Source organism: Protomyctophum parallelum, assembly GCF_964188405.1.
Source record: "Protomyctophum parallelum genome assembly, chromosome: 13".
Classification (NCBI taxonomy): Eukaryota; Metazoa; Chordata; class Actinopteri; order Myctophiformes; family Myctophidae; genus Protomyctophum; species Protomyctophum parallelum.
In genome coordinates, this window is record NC_139708.1 from 28,266,572 (window position 1) to 28,285,626 (window position 19,055).

At 41.9% G+C, this 19,055-nt stretch overlaps 1 protein-coding gene across 4 annotated transcripts; it reads right to left on the bottom strand.

Moving 5' to 3' along the window:
- Positions 1 to 5,024: 5,024 nt before the first annotated feature.
- LOC310869898 (uncharacterized protein) lies at positions 5,025 to 18,455 on the bottom strand. 4 transcript variants are annotated; one of them, XM_083780874.1, is made up of 14 exons: positions 18,347 to 18,455; positions 16,086 to 16,230; positions 15,030 to 15,084; positions 13,769 to 13,847; positions 13,604 to 13,687; positions 12,762 to 12,851; positions 12,267 to 12,301; positions 12,027 to 12,116; positions 11,463 to 11,497; positions 11,292 to 11,363; positions 10,969 to 11,063; positions 10,029 to 10,136; positions 8,757 to 8,938; positions 5,025 to 7,239 (listed from the first exon to the last, which is right to left on the bottom strand). In XM_083780874.1, exons 3-14 carry the CDS (start codon positions 15,065 to 15,067, stop codon positions 7,011 to 7,013), a joined length of 1,137 nt encoding a protein of 378 aa, XP_083637000.1. In that variant the 5' UTR covers positions 15,068 to 15,084; positions 16,086 to 16,230; positions 18,347 to 18,455; the 3' UTR covers positions 5,025 to 7,010. The 4 variants fall into 4 exon arrangements, with proteins under 4 accessions (XP_083637000.1, XP_083636999.1, XP_083637001.1 ...); XM_083780873.1 differs by having other exon boundaries at positions 12,267 to 12,304; XM_083780875.1 differs by lacking the exon at positions 15,030 to 15,084 and having other exon boundaries at positions 12,267 to 12,304.
- Positions 18,456 to 19,055: the final 600 nt, after the last annotated feature.

Here is a 19,055-nt window from a genome sequence, read left to right on the forward strand (position 1 = left end):
TGTTCCAGGGACACCCCAGAAGCAAAGATTTGAGTTGAAAACTGAAACTCTGAAAGAATATATATTCAAAGATTTCAGGCACACATTTTCACGATTTTTCAAAAATAGCAGACCTACAAGTTCATAGCGCGGCACTCGCTATGAGCTTGTAGATCTGCTATTTTTCAATAGCTAAAGCATAACATAAGTTAAAACACCAAAAGGGGAATCCCTTTCCCAAACTGGCTTAATGGGTTTAGTGTAACATGGGAGTACTTCTTACGCCACTGGGGAGTATGTGCTGCTGGCATATTGCATTAGTGCATGTTGTGTGAAACGTGAGTGGATACATGGAGTGGCAGTATGTCTACAACATTGTTGTTTTCCATTATGTGGATGATGTTGTTTTAATTGCAGCTGTGACAAACGCAACATGACAACATAACCAATCTGCTTCTATAATATCAATTAAACATGTGCTGGGCAAATAAAATATGGATTGTTTGTACTGTGCGTGTGCGTGTGTGTGTGTTTACTATTACTATCTACGACAACCACAAAAAACAGACAAACTGACATTGTGCTAGTCCCCTTGAGGGAAATGGTCTAAGATTGCAACTAAAATATTCAGGTTGAGGTCAGGGTTAGGACAACATCCCACATCGCATGATAATAACAATTTTCAAGAATCGGCCACAGCACAATTTGTCACATCACAGTTTTACACCCTAATAAACCCATTTTGACCTGAGATCAGATTCTAAAAATGTACGGACAGTTTTCTGAAAAAGCTATGTTTCTAGGTCAGTCGTTCTTCGATAAAATAAAAAAAAAGCAGATCTACAAGCTCGTAGCGCGCCACCGAGTGGTGGATCTGCTATTTTTCAATAGCTAAAGCATAACATAATGCTAACACCAAAAGGGGTTCCCGCCAAAAATGGGTTTAAGGCAGCGGGTGACAAGTTTTTGGGCAAAACTCCATCATTTTTGTAGTACTTTGTGAGAAGAGAGAGGACAGAGGTATAGAGTGAGAGCAAAGGTTAACAAGTTAAATAGAACAAATAAAAAAAGATACATACAGCGTATGTGAAAGCAGGCAGCAGCTCCGCAGCACAGCATGGAGCAGATGTAATCTTCTCTCACCAACAGCCTTTCAAAGCATATTTGCTGACGGCAAATGACAGTAACAGGTCTCCAGTTGTTCAGTTACGTGGCGTTGCAGTGCTTGAGAATGGCCTGGGCACTGCAGGTGAACTGAGAGAGAGAGAGAGAGAGAGAGAGAGAGAGAGAGAGATCAATGATATATGATGATAATTAGAGAGAGAGAGAGAGAGAGAGAGAGAGAGGGGTAGAGGTGATATTGACACGGAACCAACTAGATGCAGGTGAACTCAAAATACTACACAACAGCCTGGGGGGAATTTGTTAAACACTTCAATGAATGAGTCCATATCAGTGTGGGTTTATTTGTTCATTTTACTGGACGTTCTGCAACAAGACAGTTAAACTAACACAAACAATGTAGGGTAGGCTAGTAAGACCCGTTTCTGTCCAGCCTGCATCAGCATTCACAATGCAGGATGTAATTGGCTTCCTCGTTGACTGACAGCTATAGCCTACCCTACTGGGACTTGACATAAACAGGATAATACATAACCACACAAATAAACACATTCGTTTTATGTGTACTATGAACACAACTAATAAAGAAATAAAAGACTGGAGAAGGGAGCTCAGGTTTATAGTACTTTACTGGTCAAAGCCAGAACTGACACACATCAATCAATTGCGTATAGCACAAGGTAGCCCCTCTCGGAACCCTACATAAAGCTTTTCTGAAATTTTGATGAGTTTTATGTAGGGTCCCTGTTCATGACTATATTTTCGTATGGGAATTCTGGAACGCGGATGATAAACATGCTCTCTAAGCTCGTATCTGCAGCGTTTGACGGCCTTTTTTTGTTTGCGTTATTCTGAATTCGGGAACTTTAAGTACCTATACATTCCGCTGCGAATATCTCCTGTGGCGCGGAAGCCGTTAAGTATTTTTAATCTTTGTTTGACCGATTTGGTCGCTTTATTTCTTCTTGTTTGTTTACCGTTTATTGTACCGCCTCCCGGTGTGCGGTTGGCTTGTGCCGGCTACGTCCCTGCCTCTGATCTGCTCTGTCATAGCTATAGCGCCACTAGCTAGCCAGATAGGCGGTACAATGAGGTGTCAATAAACAAGGAAGGAAGAGAAGAATCAAAGCGACCAAATCGGTCAAACAAAGATTAAAAATACTTAACGGCTTCCGCGCCACAGGAGATATTAGCAGCGGCATGTATCGGTACTTATACTTCACATATTCAGAAACCCTCATACGAAAAAATGTCGTCAAAGAGCGCAGACAGGCCATAAACACGTTGTTTATGTTTTATGTGTGTCTGCGTACCAGGTGGCATGGTACTGATGCAACAGGACCCAATGCACTGGGTCTAACAAATGTCAGAAACTTCAGTAGCATTGGGTTCTGCTTGGAGGGCTAAGCACAAGGCAGAGTGGTCTGCCACACAAAGTAGTCCCTGGATAAGCAATACACTACATAAACCATGTAACAAAAATACATTACACCAAATAGTTCTGTTTCCAAAATAGCATTTTACTATTACAGTGAGTTGGCATTATTGCATTAATAGCAAATAGCATCATAGTCCAGTCAACACAGTAGCAGCTGCATGTGGGTCTCAGCTTGCATAACCTATATAAAATGAATTAAATCCGCACTTCCAGTCGAGTAAGAGTGTTTATTAATAAGGCGCAGGCCTTCGAATCGTCAGTGTCAAAATTTCAGCTTGCAGCCACCATGTTAGCTTTAGCTGCTAAGCTAAACTACTAAGCAGCACATTACTACACCAAACTTTGCGGAGAGTGGAGACACACAGCCAACTTGTCCACCTGGCTATACTACTTCATGTGTCTATGTGAACCCACTTCAGATATCTCACCTGTGTTATGACCCTGGGGCGGGCCATATCGTGTGTAGTTGTAGTATTGTAGTTTTCCTATGTATGTTTCTTCCCGCATTGTGTGTGTGTGTGTGTGTGTGCGCGCACTGATTGGTAGGTGAAACCTCGCAGGTGATTGGCTAAGCGGCCTACCTGTCTGCAGTCTGCTCATCATCAGATGTCTTCCTCCAGCATCACTGTTGTTGCTGTGCATTTCAGTGTTTTTAGATTTACCCAATATTTTTTAGGTGTCACTGTTAACATAAGGAACCAGTCTGGGTATAGTGTAGGGGTGCAGGTGTCCTTTCATTTGTGTCATTTCTTTGATCCTGTGTTTTTTTTAGTCAATGTTGGGTAAAATACATGGGGCGGGGCTTGGTAAAGGTAAGAATAGGGTTTCGTTTATTTAATATGATTTATTTATCGTTCGTTTCTCTAGGTGTTCTGCTGCTGCATGTGTTTTCATGAATTAAAGAAACTCAAACTTTATATCCCCTTGTTCTAGAGATGCATGACTTGGGTGCATGCTCACGTGCACACACACACACACACACACACGATTGATGGAGGTATTTGTCGTTGTTGTTGTTGTTGTTGTTGTTGTTGGGTGTCATTTTAGATTTCATTTGAATGCAAGCATCTGCAGTTGGTGACCTGAATCAAATATTCATGCTGCCATGGAATGGAAACTAAACTGCACAAGAAACCACACAGCACCAACCAGCATCAAACAGCACGTGTGTGTGTGTGTGTGTGTGTGTGTGTGTGTGTGTGTGTGTGTGTGTGTGTGTGTGTGTGCTGTATGTGCAAATGTTTAATATTGGAAGTATTCCAAGCAAAACCTTTTCAATGCACGTGATGCTTTGAGATGATATGAAACATGGTGTGGAAAGAGAGGGAAAATGCTTTTAGTTTATTTAGTGCTGACATTGGGAAAGTGTCAGGCTGGTGCATTTTCATTTGTTTTCTTTCCACTTCCAATGTATCTGATTTGGTGTGCAATGGTCTGCAATGGTGCAATGTTCTGAGTCATCCAGAACAACCTAACCCAAGAACGCTTTCAAAATGGGGAGTGATAGCAGATCCAGTGTTGGATTTGCTACAAAATCTAAATGCTATTTTTATACAATGTCTATGCAGCAGCATAATGCTTGGCAGCATGTTTCATAGCATTAGATAAAATGCCATTATGGTTTATTCCATTATTTACATTTACCATATAGGCATACATTTTTTTTTTGTATACTGTACCGTTACTGTTGGAAATATACAGTGAATAGCAGTGGTGGAAAAAGTGCTCAAGTTATTTACTTAAGTTAAAGTATCATTACTGCAATAATTATAGAACTACTCTGTTACAAGTAAAAGTCCGGAATTCAAAATGTACTTGAGTAAAAGTACAAAAGTGTTGGCATCAAAAAAATTTAAGTACCAAAAGTAGAAAGTACTGACTATGCAGAATGATTTCAAATGTATATAAATATATTGAAAATAGCAGATCTACAAGATCATAGATCTGATATTTTCAAATGCCCAAAATGTATATTGCTGAATCTTTTATGATTGTTCGAGTTCTAGTAACTTTTAACTGAAGATTTCAACTAGTGGAGTAAAAGTACAATATTTGTCTCCGAGATGTAGTGGAGTAGAAGTGAAAGTATTGGAAATTGGAAATACTTAAGTAAAGTACAAATACCTCAGTACTTATGTAAATGTACTTTCCACCACTGGTGAATAGTTGAAATAATAAAATTCCATGTTGGCTGTGGTTCTGCACACCATACACAACATTGCACTCACACATCCTTCTACTTGTGCATTTACTTAAGACTATAAAGTTGTTAATTGATTTGGTTGAGTGAATATCCCTCTTTTGTAATGGCCGTGCGGCTAAGTTTGTGAAATCATAGAATGCTGAAAATAGCTATAGCTTGCTATACAAAAATCCAGACTGAATTGAACGCAGTACACCATCATAGCCACTAGAGGTCACTCAATGGACGCAGTATTTCCAACACATGCTGTAATTATGCCACTCTGCATCATTGATTGATGAATTTATTAACAGATTGGAGAATTACAGTACATTTCAAGCACAACTCAATACAAAAACTGTTAACTGTGCACGACGCCACAAAGTATTACACTTGTTTACAATAGGGCCCACCATGTTCAATTCATCATAGCATTCAACGCATGCTCCAGCAGTGATTCTCAACCATTTTCATTTGACCTGAATTAGGCTACGGTCCACCATTTCTATCCCTGGGACCCCAATGTATATTGTAAAATCAAAGTTAATTTAACTCCCGAGTGTACAAATGGACCCGTTAGGTACAGAGTAGACCCATAAGGGTCCATTTGGTTCGGTTCCTAACTATCATTTAGCTGGGGACCGCCTGGAACTCCCTCAAGGACCCCGGACCTCACTCTGGGAACCACTGCTCTACATAACCTATGCTCGGCTGCACCACGCCTGTGAATTATAAGGGCACCGTAGACACTGGACTCTTTTAACCCATTTAGACCCGAGAACGATTCTACAAAAACAAATACAGTTCTGAAAAACCCATGTTTCTATGTCAGTGGTTCTCAAACATTTTCACGTCAAGGAACCCCAAACATATGTAATTGCCTTGGCCGCCGACCCCCATCTGAAAATATGTTATTCCAGGAACCACTCAGAAGCAAAGATTTGAGTTAAAAAACGTTCGCTCTGAAAGAATATATATTCAAAGATTTGCACCACATTTTCACGATTTTTCAAAAATAGAAGATCTACAAGCTCATAGCGTGCCACTCGGTGGCACGTTATGAGCTTGTATTTTAGGAAGGCCTTTTCATGACACATTTTGTGTGGTTTACTGTTTAACCTTTTGTGCTTGAAACTAGTTTTCAACCCCGTTTTTTATTTGTTTTACCTTTTGCACTCTGAGCTTACTTGTGAACAAAGAGAGCAATACAAATGAAATGCATTATTAGTATTTATAGTGTATAAAAGGAGACAATGAGAGATCAAACCTTTACACTACAGTAATGTAATTTGACTTCCGATCCAATACACTGTATGAGCTAAAAGTCTGAAAACAGCTAAAATCACAGTAAAAAATAAACAAAAGGAGACATCACTGAAGAATACAAGACAGCGTCAGCAGACAGTGAAAGTCGGACACAGAAATTCTCAAACGGAATTAAAAGCCAAGTTACAGTATAATGGTGGTGGGTCTTTTTTTTACTTTAATCCCACGATTTTGTAACCCATTTCTTTCACCCAGCGTCAATTATCTAATGTAATCCTGGGCTCTACACTCCCTCTGCCAACCTGGGGACAGCAACGGAATGACATTCTTCTATGCATGAGCGTCCAAGCCACTTCTTTTCACCTGACGGGGGGAGTTTCCCCAGTTGGACGTAGTGCGTGGAAGGAACATGTTATTCCAACCAGTTCCTTTCCCTTCCATCAGGTGCCAGGGGGAGGCAGTATAGAGACCAGGATTACTTCATGGCACCTACCCTAGGGGACACGTACCCTAGGGGACATGAGGAAACATGCAAACTCCACACAGAAAGACCCTTTGGCCAAGCCCACCTAGGGTATGTGCACTGATGACGCAGAGAAGAGAACACGGCCCAAGCGCCCACAGCGGGAATCGAACCCAGGACCTTCTAGCTGTGAGATGACATCGCTAACGACTGCGCCACCGTGCCCCCAATGGTGGGTCTTAAGGCGAGATGTAATTCTCGATGGTGGAGGCCAGTTTGATATCCCATATTTTTTACTTACAGGAGCGTTAAAAGTAACGGCAGAAAGGATGAAACTTTAAGACTTATTGAACAACATGGTGTTCGATGGTCCCATTATTACATAGACGAATTAAGAGTTTATCAAATATTCCAAATATTACACATCTATTCATTTGGTGATACCTCATGTATACATTATTTTATTCGCTGTGAAAAATCAACCTAGATTCGAAAGATGAGAGAGAGACACACACACACAGAGAGAGAGAGAGGAGGGCGGGGGGGGGAGTTGTACATATTTAGGGAGCCACTGCCGGATGTGTTTCGAATATAATGTTGCTGAAAGGTCCATAGCGTCCAAACCTGTCTTTGCCAACCACGGTGAAGCCGGCCTTGTAGTCAGGTCTACATGTTAAGAGTTTAGTCTGACTGAGATACATGGGCACGTCTCTAGCTGCCACCTCCTTCACCTTTTCCCATTCCTTGAAGACGCCGCTGCCCTTCGCGTCCTCTACTGTCCTGAAGACGCTGCACAGCAAGGAGAGAGGAGAGAGGAGACACATCAAAGGATAAGATAATTGATGATGAAGGGAGGAGGACGGAGAAGAAGGACAAGAGATGTAAAGAGGGAAGAAAAAGATAAACGTACAATAGTCCCAATTTTTTTATCTCTGGGTTCTGTTGGCTGTGCCTTTTGGGTACCAGCCTGCTAGATCTCTGGGTTCTGTTTGTTGTGCCTTTTGGGTACCAGCCTACTCGGGTGCAGAGCAAGTGGGGAACGATGCAAGTTGGAAACTTTGAGATTCATGCCCCACCCAGTTATGCACACCCGTTGTATCGTCCCTGTCTGTTTCCCTTTTATCCCCAATATGAGGAGATTTCATTATCTACCCATCCATGTCCCCATTATTACCATATATGGAGTTCCGTGTTAGGCATGCCCCATTATGGAGTCCAGGCCAAACTATGACATCGGATCATAATTATTGATCACATCAGGGTGACTTCATAAATGGGGATTTAGGTACATTGAAAAAGCATTTTTGCACAATCAGAGCCTGAAGGATCAATGTCTCTGCCATGGCATTTCTAGTACCTTCTCTCAATAAAAAAGGATTTGTTTGGAATATTTCATTGGTTGAAACTTGGGTTTCAGCTTCAAAGATATGAGGACATCGACAGGGCAACCATGTCTATACCTGTAGCAGTCTATAGTGAGTGAGTCCTCCTCTATACCTGTAGCAGTCTATAGTGAGTCCTTCTCCTCTATACCTGTAGCAGTCTATAGTGAGTCCTTCTCCTCTATACCTGTAGCAGTCTATAGTGAGTCCTTCTCCTCTATACCTGTAGCAGTCTATAGTGAGTGAGTCCTCCTCTATACCTGTAGCAGTCTATAGTGAGTGAGTCCTTCTCCTCTATACCTGTAGCAGTCTATAGTGAGTGAGTCCTTCTCCTCTATACCTGTAGCAGTCTATAGTGAGTGAGTCCTTCTCCTCTATACCTGTAGCAGTCTATAGTGAGTCCTCCTCTATACCTGTAGCAGTCTATAGTGAGTCCTTCTCCTCTATACCTGTAGCAGTCTATAGTGAGTGAGTCCTTCTCCTCTATACCTGTAGCAGTCTATAGTGAGTCCTTCTCCTCTATACCTGTAGCAGTCTATAGTGAGTCCTTCTCCTCTATACCTGTAGCAGTCTATAGTGTGTCCTTCTCCTCTATACCTGTAGCAGTCTATAGTGAGTCCTCCTCTATACCTGTAGCAGTCTATAGTGAGTCCTCCTCTATACCTGTAGCAGTCTATAGTGAGTCCTTCTCCTCTATACCTGTAGCAGTCTATAGTGAGTCCTTCTCTATACCTGTAGCAGTCTATAGTGAGTGCGTCCTTCTCCTCTATACCTGTAGCAGTCTATAGTGAGTCCTTCTCCTCTATACCTGTAGCAGTCTATAGTGAGTGCGTCCTTCTCCTCTATACCTGTAGCAGTCTATAGTGTGTCCTTCTCCTCTATACCTGTAGCAGTCTATAGTGAGTGAGTCCTTCTCCTCTATACCTGTAGCAGTCTATAGTGAGTGCGTCCTTCTCCTCTATGCTCCAGTAAATGTTGAGTCCAGGGGGATTGTTGATAATGGCAGCCTGTATGGTGGGCGCCTGGGGGATGTTGTAGGAGGCTGCCTCCCAATTCAGAGCCAACGGAAACGGTGTGTCCGGGAAAGGAGGGTAGTTGTAGTCATCCTGTGAAAAAAGATGAGGCACAGGGTAAGAAATATGAATCAGAAATACAAGGAATGGATTATTTGTGTGTGTGTGTGTGTGTGTGTGTGTGTGTGTGTGTGTGTCTGAGTCTGCATAAATAATTCAAAAAAACTGCCACAATGAATATTTTGCTGTGTGTGAGTGTCTGTCTGTGGCTAATCTCATAAACTAGTAAAACTACTATACCGATCAGTGTGTATTTCTTGTGCACACTGACTGAATTCTCTATTTTCTGTTTCTATCAGACAACATGCGTGCATCTTTGCAACATACATCACACATATAGAGAGGGAGAGACACACATGTGCATTAGTAAGGTGTGCCGGAGACAGACTGAAACAGATAATTTGAGAGAAACATGCAGTTTGACGTTACTGTGTCATACAGTGTAAGCAGTAGACTTATTATCGGCGCGTGCCTCCTGTAGAGATTTGTTCCCCTTTCATGTTTGTGGTGTGTGTGTGTGCGTGTGTGTGCTCATGCAAGAAGGAGCAACACATGAGATGGAACTCCAGTGCTCCACTGTGTCGCAGAGACAAAGCGACAGCATCGCACCACCACCACCAACCAACCACCTCCACTTTTCCCTGCCCACACTGCACCAAAATATGTGGGTCATGGATCGGCCTCTACAGCCATGTCAGAACCCACAAATAGACGACCCCACGCAGGCCAATCATACTCGTTCAGAGTGACCGCTGCTGCTGATGATGATGATGGTGGTGGTGCTGTGTCTACTATCCTGACTCTGTATCTTTAAGAGTCGTCATTTATTTGCGCGTTGTTAACCCATTCTGGACGGGAACCCCTTTTGGTGTTTTAACTAAGGATTATGTTATACTTTAGCTATTGAAAAATAGCAGATCTACAAGCTCATAGCGCGCCACCGAGTGGCGCGCTACGAGCTTGTAGGTCTGCTATTTTTGAGAAGTCGAAGAACGACTGACACAGAAACATAGCTTTTTCAGAAAACTGTCAGGATATAGAAGACATTTTTAGAATCTGATCTCAGGTCAAAATGGGGTAATAAATGTGCATGTGCTTGGCGTGCGTGCATGAATACTAGTACCATCTGTGCTGAATGTCGCTGAATCCAGAGGGGTTTGTGGACCTCCATCTCGTCGTGGGTCGGTGAATGACCTGGAGACGGGTTCTCTGTCTTTATCCAGCCCTGAAACTAACAACAAACCAAACAATGGATGGAGAGGTAGGTGGAAATGGTAAAGCTTCATGTGATATAAGCCATTTTTGGACGGGAACCCCTTTTTGGTGTTCGCATTATGTTATGCTTTATCTATTGAAAAATTGCAGATCTACAAGCTCAGTCTGCTATTTTTGAAAAATCGAAGAACGACTGACAGAGAAACATAGCTTTTTCAGAAAACTGTCAGGATGTAGAAGACATTTTTAGATCTCAGGTCAAAATGGGATAATGACAAGAAAGCTGCCACTACAAAACATCTAGAGTAAATCTACAGCTATAGCATAATATAAATTATTTTATTCTACCATATATTACAGAGATAATCCTACAGGCAGCATTAAAGTTGGCCAGGATGTAAACAATAACAGCTGCCCTATAGATCAGCGGTTCCCAAACCTTTTTGGCCGTGCACCCCGTTACCTCCCGACCTAGCTGACGCACCCCCCTCACATGGAAATATAAATTAGCATAAGCTATATAGAGACATATATTTCCTATTTATCCACATATATGAACATGAATATGGCATATATATGTCAACACATTTAATATAAAACATAGCACCGCCTTTTCATGTCGCGCACCCCCTAGAAGGCATTTGTGCACCACAAGGGGTGCCACGCACCAGTTTGGGAACCACTACTATAGATGTTACAAAATGTGTGACCTTAGAATAATAGAATAACCGTTGCCCTGGAACAACTCCTAGTTTTCTAGTTAGCTGTTATGCCGGAAGCTTATTATGTACAAAACATGTCATTCCTATGCGTTTATGAAGTGTCACTTTGACTGAAGGGGTTCGTACGTTGCTCTGTGGAGAATGGGAAGTATCAGAAAGGGTGGACTCTTTTGTAGGCGAGAGAGGCTCTTCCTTCAGCTTGCGTATGATGGTCTTCATGGCTTTGGTAAACAGGAGGGAGGAAAACAAGAACAATTTGTCAATTATTATTTAACCCATTTTGGGCCGGGAACCCATTTTGGTGTTTGAAGCATTGTGTTATACTTTAGCTAATGAGAAATAGCAGATCTACAAGCTCTTGTAGGTCTGCTATTTTTGAAAAATCGTGAAAATGTGCCTCAAATCTTTGAATATATATTCTTTCAGAGTTTCAGTTTTAAACTCAAAACCTTCAGTATCTTCTTCCATTTCTTGTATTGATTTTGTTCTGTCTTCTAGGATGTCTAGGAGGTGTTTCTTGTCTGAAATAAATTAGCCATATAATATACTGTTCACTGACAAGAAATGTGTGTCCACAAACAAAATATACACATACAGACCGAAAGAGGTCAGGCCCTTACCATGCAACTCCATTTTCATGGGGTCCTCCTCTGACCTGAAGATAGAAATATCACACTGCATTAAAATGTTACCGCGGTATCACCCCCCGCGGTATCACCCCCCCCCCCCCCCCCCACTGGTCTAAACATGCGCTTCTCCCATGCTTGCAGTTATGGTTAGGTTAGGGTTTGAGGTAGGTTGTCGTTTGTCGGACCAATGACTAGTCTGAACTAAGTACTACACCCGTCTAAACGTCCGCTGAGAAGGGGGTAAATGGTGCATTTATATAGCGTTTTTATCCAAGGCGCTTTACATAGATTGTGCATTACATTCATTCACATTCATTCACCCATTCACACATCGATGGCGGCGAAGCCATGCAAGATGCACATCGGGAGCAATTTGGGGTTCAGTGTCTTGCCCAAGGACAGTTCGACATGTAGACAGGAGGAGCCGGGATTCGAACCGCCGACCCATGGATCATTGGACGACCTGCTCTACCTCCTGAGCCACAGCCACCCCCGGGGGGGACATGTATTATAGCGTAACTGCTTCCAGACGTAAAGAAGTCCAATCATTTGTACCTTTTAGTGCAGGATTCCGAGGGGTCTGGGAAGGTGGGGAGGGGGCACAGGGGCTTCTCAGCTGAACCAACACTCGTCCACAGCACACTTCTGAGACACAGAATGGGTAGAGAGAAATGGTACCATAATATATTGAACATTAGCAAGATAATACTATAAAACTAAACTCATTTTCTCTATTCATTAGTTGACCATACATATTTTGTAACATTGGGAATTTGATGGCTTGAGTAAACATACCGGTCCACCTTGACTTCCACTGCAGGAGATGGCAACTGCTGTAAGACACCACAAGTCTGCTTACAAATCCGTCTGCTTTTATTTCAATTCTATTTCAATTCTATGGGCTCCAGTTTGAGGACGGTAAACATCAATGTTTATCCGCATCACAAATGAGGGCTTTGCGTTAACGGTCTAGCTGGTGATGATAAAGGTGGGCCTAATGAATGGCAACCCACAAATCCACCAATAGCATTTCCTTTTGCTGGACACTAGCACTGATGGGATATTTTGTTAGTGCCCACCCTCAAACTAAAGGCCTACATGTTTGAAAACGTTCGCTCTGAAATAATATATATTCAAATATTTGACACATTTTCATGATATTTCAAAAATAGCAGACCTACAAGAGCTTGACAGCTTGTAGATCTGCTATTTGTCATTAGCTTAAGTATAACATAATGCTTAAAACACCCGCCCAGAATGGGTTAAGAATAATATGTGCATGTGACCAACCAGTTTGTTGCCTGGATCACCGCTGATTCCCAGCTTCCTAATATATGCAAAAGCAGCATTCCCCCTCCTTTTCACCTTCTTAACGTGCTCCTAACAGAAAGGAGAGAGAGAACGCAGACATTAGTCCAACAATATAAATGAGCTTCAATTTTATGTAATGATTCAAACGGCTTCAACCTGGCGTCCCCGTTGTCAGAACGACATTAGAATGTTAAACATTTTAACCCATTTTGGACTCATTTATAAAAAGCTTCCAAATCCTAATAGTTTTCTGAAAAACCCATGTTTCTATGTCAGTTGTGCTCAACCTTTTTCATGTCAAGGACCCCCAGAATTTTCTCTATTGGGCCACGAATCCCCATCTCAAAATATGTTGTTCCAGGGACCCCCTAGAAGCAAATATTTTAGTTAAAAATGTTTGCTCTGAAATATATATTCAAAGATTTGCACCACATTTTCACAACTTTTCAAAAATAGCAGACCTACAAGTTCGTAGGTCACCGAGTGGCGCGCTATGAGCTAGATCTGCTATTTTTCAATAGCTAAATTATGACAATGTTTAAAACACCAAATGGGGTTCCTGCCCAAAATGGGTCAAAATATAAAAAATAGTCCCGACCTACAAGCTCACAACACATTGCGATTTGAGGCAGCAAAGCACAAATTATTGTCTTGATACCGTTACATTTTTATATACAGTATCACTCTGCTTAGCTAACTGACATGCCGCTGTGATTTACAAAACAACACAAAAAGGTTGAAATGTGGCGATAAGAGGTTTCTACTTTCTGCCCGACCGCAATGAGGTACAACAATGGTACAAATAGACAATAATCACACACCTCTAGTTTGTACAGGGCGGATTCATAGCGTTCTTCGCGAGTATTCCCTGCACTGAGGACTGCTTCTTCGATCATCTTCTTCAACTGGTGACATATATAAATAATGTTATACACACATGAATAAATGCACTCACATAAATGCGCAGCCGCAGACACACCCCTTACCTCTGATCTGGAAAAAGTCAACTTCTCTGTATCACTGTCTCCATGAGGAGATGGGCAAGGGGACCTCCTCCTCTTCATTCTTAATGTGCGCGTGCAACCCCCCCCCCCCCACACACACACACACACACACACACACACACACACACACACACTTAATTTGAGTTTACAAATGTTGGGGGTTGTTTAAGGTGGTGTTGAATATGAATAGTCATCACTAGCAGACAGCCATGGAGGAGTTTAATTACACTTCATGTATTACATTATGAGCCGTAATTACATATTGAGGCATTATTACATTATGAGTTGCTACAATCCAGAGTGGTCTGTAACTTCTAATAAACTAGGTTTACTGAAGAGAGGTCATGACCTCATTCTGCTTACTACAGTTGAGTGGACTAATGGATATTTAATTCATGTAAAGGTTTATTCATTCATTCATTCTGGTAAAGTAATACTATGAATTTAGCGTTTGTTATGTTAAATGACAATGTGTTCCTTCTGAATGGCATATGTTATCATGATTATGTGATGCCCCCTGTAGAACTGCAGGCTACACATGTGTTGTCATGTTAAATGAGATGTTAAATGTCCCCCTCATGTTAAATGAGAGATGTTAAATGTCCCCCTCATGTTAAATGAGAGATGTTAAATGTCCCCCTCATGTTAAATGAGATGTTAAATGTCCCCCTCATGTTAAATGAGAGATGTTAAATGTCCCCCTCATGTTAAATGAGAGATGTTAAATGTCCCCCTCATGTTAAATGAGAGATGTTAAATGTCCCCCTCATGTTAAATGAGAGATGTTAAATGTCCCCCTCATGTTAAATGAGAGATGTTAAATGTCCCCCTCATGTTAAATGAGAGTTGTTAAATGTCCCCCTCATGTTAAATGAGAGATGTTAAATGTCCCCCTCATGTTAAATGAGAGATGTTAAATGTCCCCCTCATGTTAAATGAGAGATGTTAAATGTCCCCCTCATGTTAAATGAGAGATGTTAAATGTCCCCCTCATGTTAAATGAGAGATGTTAAATGTCCCCCTCATGTTAAATGAGAGATGTTAAATGTCCCCCTCATGTTAAATGAGAGATGTTAAATGTCCCCCTCATGTTAAATGAGAGATGTTAAATGTCCCCCTCATGTTAAATGAGAGATGTTAAATGTCGCTCTCATGTTAAATGAGAGGGAGAGATGACCCCAGTGCACCACGCCCCCTGTAGAACTGCAGGCTACACATGTGTTGTCATGTTAATTTCAGTTACCCATCATTTCCACCTGGCTGTGGAGTTAGGAAGTGCATGGTTGAAGTGGTAAGCGCTGCAGCACACACAAAAACAACAGGTTTATGCTGGTCAAAGGAACTCTTCCTATAGAGCGTCACAGCCCCGCCCCCTTTCATGACAACGCTAGAACCAGAAGTGAATTTCTCATTCATTTGCCATTTATTGTCAAAAAGTATTTATTTAAAGATGACTACACCACAGACAAAGCCAACTTGAGTTGTGACACATCATGACAATAAACACAATGTTTTTCACTGATCAAATAATTAGTAAGAAGAAAAACAAAACAAAAAGTCTTGCATCCTGCCATGTTTTTCTTCATACAAATTATTTGATCGGCCCAAAACATTGTGTTTACTGTCATTTGCGAAGCTCTATAACCGTTATGTCAAAGCAAATGTATCCAGGTCTAAAACTATATAACATACATCATTTGTTATTTGTCAATGTATAAGACCAATCGGTTTTAGCTAGTATTAAGATTTTCTCAAAAATGGTTTACATGGAGAACCAAATGCTGTGGGGTACATTTAGCCAATGGTCCAACTTCCCCAGTATTTAAATCGTGATTTGTGGGCGCCTTGAAAATTCAGTGCACAACTTTCTAAGTGCACCTGCCCAGAGTCAGATAGCCAGGTTGTCCAGTCTGTTTTACTGACTCCAAACAAACACTGATGAAAACAATGCTGCATCTGCAACGGAGCTTGGAGGGAATGTGACGGCAGCCAGCTCAGTTCATTTAAGGTGAATGTATTATTTGTCAATTTAATGTCTTCTTGACAAATGCCATGGGTGTTGAGCAGGCCTTGAAAAGGTTACTTCAGGGCCAAAAGGGTAGGTGCTCAACACCACCACCCACCCCCCCTCTGTCCAAGACTCCAAGTATGCAACATTATAGTACTATGACTGTATGACATATGACTTTGGAATGTTCTAAAGCACATCAAGTCAAATCAACACTAATAACAACCAACAGTAGTTTACAAAAAAACATGAAAAGTCAATAAATTACACGATTAACATATAGACGTTTACCTTGTTGTCCGTGGAAACAATGCAGCACAAATGCAATGGCGTTAATGTTGGAGTAGTAGCCTATCGTGGTGCCTGTGTGAGAGGGAAGTTAGCTGATTCCTGTGGGCGGTCTCCCAGGACTTGGCTGTGGTGCAGTAAGTTGCAACTGTGGATTGTGCAAACGACAGAGATCCTAGGTTTCAGTGTTTATGGGTTATCTACATGCACACAGATGTGTGTGTGTGTGTGTGTGTGTGTGTGTGTGTGTGTGTGTGTGTGTGTGTGTGTGTGTGTGTGTGTGTGTGTGTGTGTGTGTGTGTGTGTGTGTACACTTGTGCATGTTAAGTCATGCTGCACTCCTGCATGGCAGACAGGATTTACAAGAAGACTTATGGCTGTGAAAAATTAGTAGGCTTTAGTTTAAACAGAGGCATGCATAGTATAGTACCACTTATGGGGTTGACGCTTATGTGCCCACCTGGCCACATGGCTTCGGTCAGAGAGCATGAGGTTCAAAGAATGGTAGGTTGAAGATGGTTGCACAATGGCATGTTAGTATCAATGGTGAATGAATGGTATCTGGAATGCAGTTAAAGGTATATTCAGTGATTTCACTTAATTCAAATATCACTTATTTTTTTGTTTTGTTGTGATAATCCTCCCTACTATAGAGTGTGCTGGCCATATAAGGAGTTCCTCCCTGTCCCCAGTTAACCCCTGGGGGTCAAAAAACCTTAGGTTTCGTTTTTGACTCTCTATCCTGATTGGACGAAAGGCTGGGTCCCACAGCCAAAAACGAAACCTAAGGTTTTTTGAGTGAAATCACTGAATATACCTTTAACAGAAATGCAGGAATAGTAGGATAATGATAAGATGTCCAATGATGACTAGTGTATGTACAGCACAAGTAGCACAGTAGTTGCATTTGGCAAATGTTGTACTATTAGACTGGACTCAATGAATGTACATACTATACTAGCGTCGACATAGCCCTGGTTCTTGACTCTCGTATTCATACGAGAGTCAAGGCGTAACTGCACCCTGTTTTTTGCGCTCGCTACATTTACAAAGAATCCGTATATATAAACATTCGGATTACAAATATAAAGTACTCACAATTTGTCCCACGGGTGTTAGTTGCTGCTCCAGCGATTAGAATTGCTGCATCCCGCGTTGTTTAATAAAAAGCATTTTTATCCGAGCTGTTATTTTGCCATTGGCCATTGGCCATTTGTTCCACGGGTGTTAGTTAGTTGCTGCTCCAGCGATTAGAATTGCTGCATCCCGCGTTGTTTAATAAAAAGCATTTTTATCCGAGCTGTTATTTTGCCATTGGCTTTCAACTACGCGCCCCTATCGGTCGGGAGGAGGGTGGCACTCGGTGTGTTCGATATAGGTACGCTGACCGCCCTGCCAATACAGTCTAATAATAGGCGAGTGTGCTCCCGGTGTGCAACTGTGGAAACGAACCCCGTTTGAAAAAAGTAGCCGGGGCGCTCGGATAAAAATGCTTTTTATTAAACAACGCGGGATGCAGCAATTATAATCGCTGGCGCTGCTACTAACTAACACCCGTGGGATAAAAAGTGAGTACTTTATATTTGTAATACGAATGTTTATATATACGGATTCTTTGTAAATGTAGCGAGTGCAAAAAACAGGGTGCAGTTACGTCATGACTGTCATGATATTGATGATAATCATCATGGCAGTCATGTATCAGGGCTTTTGATTGATTGATTGAAATATTTATTAACAGTTTGTAGAATTTACAGTACATTTTAAGCACAAACTCAATACAAAGACTGTCAACTGTGAGTGGACGACCCAATTAAGCATTACACTTGTTTACAACAGGGTCCACATTGTTCAATTCATCAAAAGCGTCGACAGTGCACACAACTGCACTGCACAGTACACATAATATGCTCAGTGCCTTCAAACTTCAGTTTAAGACCACCTCAATCAATAATAATAATAATAAAACTTTATTTGTATAGCACCTTTCATGACATGAAATGCAGCTCAAAGTGCTTTACAGAACAATGGAGAATAAAAGAAAAGCAAGGCAACGACATTAAAAAACAAGCAGTAATGAACTATAAAGAATTAAACAGAACTATATTTGTATGGGAATGATCGAGTTATAGATTCAAACCCCATTGACTTGAAGCTAACGTAGCATGCTGCTAACACAGTCCCTGCAGAATTCAGCATGGCAAATGCAGGCAAAGAAACCGCATGAATTCATATTACACAATTTAAACCGAAAATGAACTTACTTGCTCAAGAACACTTTGTGAATGTATGCTGTCTGGCTACTGTAGCTGCATACAGCTGGACCACACTGCACAACAACTGCAGTCTGCAGCTTAAATATCTCGCGTGCGCAATGAACGGCAATGCTGCACACACCAACACGCAGTTGCAGCCTGGTTGCTTGCAGCCAGAGCCGTATAACGCCAGGGCTCCACTGGGTGCGTTGCGTCACGCGTGCGTCACGCGTGCGTGCGTCAAAAAACGAACCGGTTCAATTTTATGGTGACGGAGACGCGACGCAACGCGGGCAGTGGAGCCACCCTCCATTGATTAAAAGGGCACATTCCCGACACTGACCACCCTGGGCAAGACCTAAGCTGAAAAGACTATCAGCGGAAGTTACGAGGTTTTAGCGGAAGTGAAATCGTTGATGCTTTACAAATCAGTTTACATTCTCCGCGAATGAAACAAGTGTTGTGATTGGTCGGGAAAATATCGTATCCGGGGGAAATACATTCGACGGCTGTTCCGGAGGATACAACCGCTGATAGCTTCTCTGCCTTAGGTTGTGACCAGGCTTTTCTTTTCGCAGATAAGTAAGCCTGGGACCGAGGCTAGACACTGACGGAGACGCGCCGCAGACGCGCCGCAGACGCGCCCAGTGGAGCCCTGGCGTTAGGCTCTGCTTGCAGCACAACAACTGGGGTCCTGTAGCACTAGGAGTGCCCAAAC